At 45.8% G+C, this 7,139-nt stretch overlaps 1 protein-coding gene across 1 annotated transcript; it reads right to left on the bottom strand.

The window, feature by feature from the left end:
* Positions 1 to 6,344, bottom strand: LOC106606466 (uncharacterized). Its single transcript, XM_014209243.2, has 7 exons — positions 5,849 to 6,344; positions 5,659 to 5,774; positions 5,311 to 5,478; positions 3,142 to 3,300; positions 2,911 to 3,022; positions 2,556 to 2,677; positions 1 to 1,178 (listed from the first exon to the last, which is right to left on the bottom strand). Exons 1-7 carry the CDS (start codon positions 6,111 to 6,113, stop codon positions 240 to 242), a joined length of 1,881 nt encoding a protein of 626 aa, XP_014064718.2. The 5' UTR covers positions 6,114 to 6,344; the 3' UTR covers positions 1 to 239.
* Positions 6,345 to 7,139: the final 795 nt, after the last annotated feature.

The following is a 7,139-nucleotide window of genomic DNA, read 5'->3' as shown; positions in this document are numbered from 1 at the left end:
AACATTCTAGATCTGCTCCATCAGCTTTATTGACACAGTCTATACCTCCACTGCACTACTTTGACAGACATCGTGGGGATTAAGAAGCGACTATACTCATTGTCCACTGAAAAATAAGTGGGTATACGGCCACCTGCGTACACCCTCCAGAACACCACTGCTCTTACTCCAGGACACGTCACATGATAACTATAATATGTCAGCTAAAGCATGGTTCCCAGACATCTCAAGCCACATTGCTATGATTTCTCCCCATTGTGGACACTCCTATGTCTGATAAGGCTACTCCGGAAGGAGAAGCTCTTGTAACATAGTTTGCACTTGAAGGGCCTCTCCTTGGTGTGAACTGTCTGGTGCTCCTTCACATAGCTTGCCTCAGCGAAACGTTTCCCGCACGTGAGGCAGGCATACGGCTTGTCAGCATCTGTCCTATTGCTTGGCCTCTTACGTTGTGACCCTATGACACCAGAGGTGGTAGAAGCAGGAGCCAACACCTTCAGGTGGTTAGTCTTTGAGCTCCCTGCTTGACCTCTAGTCATTGTTTGGGTGTTGTTGGGATTGTGTGCTGTGTTATAGGCTAGGTACCTCTTGTGGTGAACACCCATCCTGACCCTGTCTGTATTGGTGGGGTAACCCTGAGGTAACTGAGGAAGGCTAGACCCAGGACCAGGCCTTCTATGAACCCAGTCACCAGGCATTAGACGAGAACCTGAAGGAGAAGACAGATTTCCTGATAGACTACCACCAGGGGGGTCTCCCACCACTCTCTGTGAAGGCTGAAGCCCAGGGTGATCTGCTCTGTTCATCATGGATACTGTGGTGTTTGTATCATAGGAACAGGAGGGTCTCTCTCTACCAGCCATTGGCCCTGCTTCATCCCTGCACTGAGACTGTGAAGAGAAGGGTCTGGGCTGCAGACTGGATCCCTGACTGGAGCCTCTGTCTCTCTGATGACCACCAGGACTGAGGTTGTTCAGTCCACCAGTCCACTGGTTGTGTTCTGTGTGGTGGAGTCTCTGTCCCCCGTGGTTCGGTCCTTGTTCCGACTCGGGAAGGAAGAGCGATGACTCCTGATCCAGGGTTCTGATCCTGGGCCAGGGTTTGTGACCAGCCACCTCAGAGGTCCAGTATTTCCAGCCAGCAACACCAGATATCAGCAGGTCCTCATGGACTGCAGACTTTAAACACAAATTGAATAGAAAAGTATAAAGGTTTATATAAGAAACTTTGCTGTACACACAGAAACATGACATTATATTATAAAATGTTAACCACAGTCAAGCCCATCTCTAACAATGGGATTCAAGTACCTAACAATATGGCGCCGTTGGAGTTTATTATTAAAAAACATCCATATGTGTTGATAAAAAAATTAGATATAATGTTTTGGTTCCACTGAGATAAGGGAAACTCAGTCGCAGCAATTATTTAAAAAATATTCAGTCAATTTTGTAATTCAGTTCAACAAAATGGTCACACACTCATAACGTGAAGTTAAATCTGGTACCTTCACTGATAGAATGCATTTTTAAACACTTTGAAGGAAAAATGTAATAAGACACGATCATTATTTCACTATAAACCACAGTATCAAACAGAACAAGGTTGTCACTCTTCATCAGTGAAGCATTTTTACAGACACCATCACCATATCATCTACTCTGTCTCATCACACACATTCTTTCCTCAGTTCACCTCATCCAGTTCCCTACTACATCCTAAACCAACAGAATTAACTTTAACTAACTAACTAGTGCTACATTACATTATAGGGGGTCTGTGTGCATTTTCTGCTGGTGTATCCTGAGGTAGCTACTCTCTGAGAACCTCTTCCCACAGTGTGTACAGGCGAACAGCCTCTCTTCTGTGTGGACCTTCAGCTGGTGCTGGTGGGAGAGCCTCTTCTCACACTGGGGGCAGCTGTAGGATTTCTCCCCTGTCTAGACTCTCTGGTGCCTCTTCAGGTTGGATGTGTCTGAGAAACTGGCCCAGGACCGGTGGCACCCCAACAATGTCTCTCCCGTGTGTATCCTCTGGTGGATCTCCACCTGTTTGGGGAAACTGAAGGCTTTCCCACAGAATGAACACACGCTTCTCTTTGCCAATACATCTGCTGATAGCATCACTACTACTGTAATTTGTCAATGGGCTTGTGTAGCTTGTCTGAGGTCTGGTTTAACATTAGGAGAGTGTGAGGAGCATGAAGGCCAGGGAGTGTCTGTGTTGTCACAGGGTCCATGTTCCAGTTGATAGATCCTATAGAAGGCAGGCTGAAGGCAGCACCTGTTAGGGGGGTAACCTGAGGTGCAATCAGTCTCTCTGAATCATAATTATAGGAGCAGGAAAGAGCATCGCTAGCCGAGTCTGTCTGTTCTCTCCTGCCGCATATGCACACCTCCCCGTCCCCGTGGACCAAATCTATGTCTCGCCCTGGTCTCATCCAGTCTGTTGTTATGGAGTTCAGTTGTTGTTTTGTGTTTGACTGTCTGTTTCTGGTTGTGGTTAACAATGTTGTTCCTCAGCCTAGAGTTGAAGACGCTGTCCCATCCACTGACCTCCACTATGTCGCCTCTGGTCCTGGCCTGCTCTGTGATGTCGTCCCCTGGGCCCTTGGCTGCATCGGTCTGGTAATCCAAGATGGCCGCCCAGTCTCCACTATCAGCCTCCAGCCAACCACCTGCAAGAAGAGGTTAGAAAATAGACTTTAAAAACATGGCAAAGAATTCTACAAATGGAGTTTTTTTGTAAATTACCTGGTCAAGTTTATACATTATAATGTCTGTTTTTGTATGTAAACATAAGTTCTACTGATTTCAGTTCAGGAATAAGGAAAATTAGGAAAAAAACAATAGCCAGGCGCATCACTATTCCAATATTACTGTATGTAGGCTATATGTATTTCACCCTTACCTTGCTCCCCCATCTTTAGTCCACTCAGCAGATCAATGCTCTCTGGTCCATCTTCTATTGTCTCCTCTTTGACTATCAGCAGATCAGGCTTCCCATCCTCCATGTCTACTGACTGTAAGAGATACAGAGTGAGAGGATGTTGTATCAAGAAATCTGATATGAGAACCCTGCTATGGAGCATCTTCTGATTGGACAATGAGTGATTAATCACGACCTGGCCTTTATCCGTACCTCAGGGAGACTGTGTGTGGTCCTGTGCTGCTCAGCTGGTTCCTCTGTGGGTTCAGGAGGTGTAATCTGGTTGACCTCCATGACCATATTCCCCTCAGGGTTCCCCAGACCCTCCTCACACCCCTCCTCCTTCACCAGCAGCAACTCTGGACCCTCCTCCTGGAAGAGACAGGCGATACAGATTACACAGACATACACTCCCTCAGGTACGTACACACAGATAAACACACTTTCAACATGGAGTGTTTAACCATCCCCACTACGTTTGAGTCCTATACTGTAGTTACAGAAGGACTTCATTATTGTTAAACCTATCATGGTGGACATGAATATGATATTGTGGGTAAATATGAGTTAGCTATAGAGTCAGACAAACCTGACTAAACTATTTTGACGTGTACAGTAAGTGTTTGTTAGTGTGTGGGTATGTGTAGGTATATTTAGCAAGTGTATATTGGTTATAAAGTGCTGTCGTTTTTATGCAGAATACAGTGAGATCAGATGTTATGTAAACTAAAGAGAGTCAAAATGAAAGTCTTAGAATGAAAAGTCCCATTTTGTGTTTATTAAACAAGTTTTAAATACATCATATGAAAACCACACATACGTCTTAACTAAAATTATGCATTCATTTTCTCATTAAAAGTGTCTTGGGAAAAAAATAGTAGTTGAATGGAAGTAATGAAATAGGCATTTCCTAACATCATATAGCCTACACAGTACAAACACAATATATAATAGACTTTTTAGGCTTATATATCACACAATGTCTGCAAGCAATATTCTACCCAGGAATATTCAACACTGAAATATGTTACTCTCGTTATTCCAAATGCATCTGTGGATCTCTGCTGACAACAATGAAAATTAACCTTTGTCTTTAAAGGAAGACTCAGCATCATGAGGTTTCCAGGAGCAGCACCGCAGATATTGCGATGAGTGCGATGCAAGACTTTGGTCTCACCTGGTCACAAAGAGTACCTGCGCACAGCTGCGGGAACAAAACCGCAGAGAAGTTTAGCCTCTCGCTTCAACGGTCTTAGTTGTTGCGGAAATTGACCCATTACTGCTGTTTCTACTTTGTCCTTGCATCATCTCGCTGAGTCTACCTTTACTACAGGGTTAAATCTAAACATCAGAAGCCATCGAGTGGAATGGTTACTTTCTATGTTATAGAGTGGAATGGTTTTTCTGCTGGTGTATCCTTAGGCATCTTCTCTCTGAGAACCTCTTCCCGCAGTGCGTACAGGCAAATGGCCTTTCTCCCGTGTGGACCTTCAGGTGCGTCTTCAGCTGGTGCTGGCGAGAGAACCTCTTCTCACACTGGGGGCAGCTGTAGGGTTTCTCCCCTGTGTGGACCCTCTGGTGCCTCTTCAGGCTGCAGGCCTGGGCGAAGCACATGTGACACTGGGGGCAGCTGAATGGTTTCTCCCCTGTGTGGACTCTCTGGTGGATCTCCACCTTCTGGGGGCAGCTGAAGCCTTTGTTACAGAACATGCAGAGGAACCGTTTCTCTTTACTATTGACTGATGTTGCTCCCCCTCCCTGAGCTCTAGCCCTGTCGTTTGAGTGCAATACCTGATCGAAAAGGACGAGGCCGTGTGAATCGGAATGCCCCATCGACATGGACTCTGGAACACAATCCCTGAACGTGTGTGAAAGGGAGTGGGTGGCGACATTTGGATTTGACTCTAAGCTTTCCCTGTAATCTAAGAAATCTCTGCCCTGTGAGTGTCTGTCTCCAAGGTGACGATCTGCATTCCATGTGGGAGGAACGTCACCCTCCACTTTCACCTCATCTACCACTATAACCTCCCCTTTCTTATCTAGGCACCCTTCAGAGTATACACTACTATTGTACCGGTTCCAGTCCCCTCTAGACAGATCAATCTGTGTCTCTAAACCCAAGGATATGTTGCCTGGTTCCATCTCTGTAGCGTAAGAACAAGACGGATCATCACCTCCAGTGTCGAACGCGTCACCATCACCACGGGAATGAACCGTCCTCTGGTGAAATACCGGTAAATACTCTGAGCTGGGAGCAGGACGACAGCCCAGACTCCCCAGCCCTAGTCTCTCTGGGTCTGATCTGTGGTCAGATCCTGTGTGTACAGTTAAGATCTTGGTGTCTGTCTCTGACTTGAGGACGGCGTTCGGCGTTCCACTGACCTCCGTGATGCTGCATCGGGTCCTGGGCTGCGCTCGGGTGGTGGTGAGGTTCTCCGTGGCTATAGGGGGTGCTCCGGCCGCTCCAGTCTGGATGTTTCTGCTGTGCCGTGGGTCTTCCTCTCCTTCAGACCTCTCCTGCTTGATCCCTGGTTCTGAAGCCTCTGCAGACTGACACAAGAAGAGAGGTAATTACCAGTACTTCGCAGAGAAGTCTCACAAGCTCCCCTATGGCAGGTAAATGAGGATGTACTGTACATGTAAGCACGTGAATAACTGAGGGGAGCCTTACTGAAATAAACAGGGACATTTGATTTACAAAGTAACTGTCATTCTTTATGCAACACTAACCTCTATCACAATACAGTGCTGGGTTGAGGTTCCACTCCCCTCATCAACAGTGATTGGTTGGTCATCTCTAGATGTATTGTGTCCCGCTGGCTTCACAAAACTCCTGTGGCCTTCACCTGAGAGTGGGGAAAAAGTGGTGGTTAGATACTGTAAATGCTCAAGTCTCGGCTTTCTGCTAAATGTAAAGTACCTCTTGCCAGTGCTCTGTATCTGACACTACTGGGACGACTGGCGAGGACGCGCTCTCGCATTGTCCTCTCTGCGCGTTCCCGTGCCACCTTCAGTTCCAGTAGTTTCCTCCGCAATGCCCTGTTTTCTTTCTGGCTTTGAGTTATTTCCAAACGAAACACTGCATAGTCGTCGTCTACGAGTTTACAAATCTCTGCCACAGCTGCATTCGCTAGAACCTCCATAATGGAGGCTATTTGAGTGTGAAAAACAATACAGTTAGCCATTTTTAGCTAACGTTAGCAGCTAGCGTTACCTAGATAACATGTATCAACCAAGTCCTGTCTCCAACGCAAATTAAACACTACGTAAGGTAAATATGTGACGCTGTGCAGTTAAATTAGTCATATTTTGAGTTCAAGAGTGTTAATAAAGGTTTCGATAACAACAATAAAAACGCTAACTTGGAAATTCTTCTTGGTCACGTCTTTGTGTGATTTTCCGGCAGACTAGACGCTGTGTTGCGCATTGCTGCCTTTCACAGGTCGGAGTGTGAATTGCACATTTTGTCACAAAAAAATAGTTCAAGCAAAGTAAAAAAGTAAATCTCACCACCATCTAACCCTACACATATACACCACTATAACCCAAAAACCAACCACCCCTATCCTACGACTTTAGCCCTACCAGATCCTACTCCAGGAGAACAGCCTGGGAGGATGGAACCTATACTCTTGAACCCCCCTGTAGATCTTCTGCACTAAAATCTTACACCCATAAATGTCTCTGCTGCTGCCACTACCACATCTATTTTCTGGGATTTATGCTCCATCAGTGCAATACAATTAATAACCATAGCAATAAAGCCAATAAATCCTACCTTAATAAAGCTCATCCTCTCTGGATCTTTCTCTTCAGGCCTACTCACTGGGGGGCTCCCAGTCAAATCACTCACCCTTGGGCTATCCTCTATTTGCTTTACTGCCTCAGCGTAGGAAACTTTCTGCCCCACTCGAACTGTGGTAATCTCAACCTGTCTTTCTCTCACATGGCTTTTCTGATCCCCAGCGGCACAGTTGACACAGTGCTTTCTCTATCCCAACTTTACACTTCCCCTAACTATGCCCTCCTGAAAATTTCTCACGTCGTGGGATCTCTTTTCTACACAATGCTGCAACATGTCCGAATTCTTGGCACCTAAAGCACCGTAGCAGGTTTGGAAAATAGGACCTAACAGAATAGCATATCCAGTTGAAGTCGGAAGTTAACATACACCTTAGCAAAATACATTTAAACTCAGTTATTCATATTCC

This window comes from Salmo salar, chromosome 08 (genome assembly GCF_965601325.2).
Source record: "Salmo salar chromosome 08, fSalSal1, whole genome shotgun sequence".
Classification (NCBI taxonomy): domain Eukaryota; kingdom Metazoa; phylum Chordata; class Actinopteri; order Salmoniformes; family Salmonidae; genus Salmo; species Salmo salar.
The sequence above is the reverse complement of the archived record's forward strand: the minus strand, read 5'-3'. Positions and strand labels throughout refer to the sequence as shown.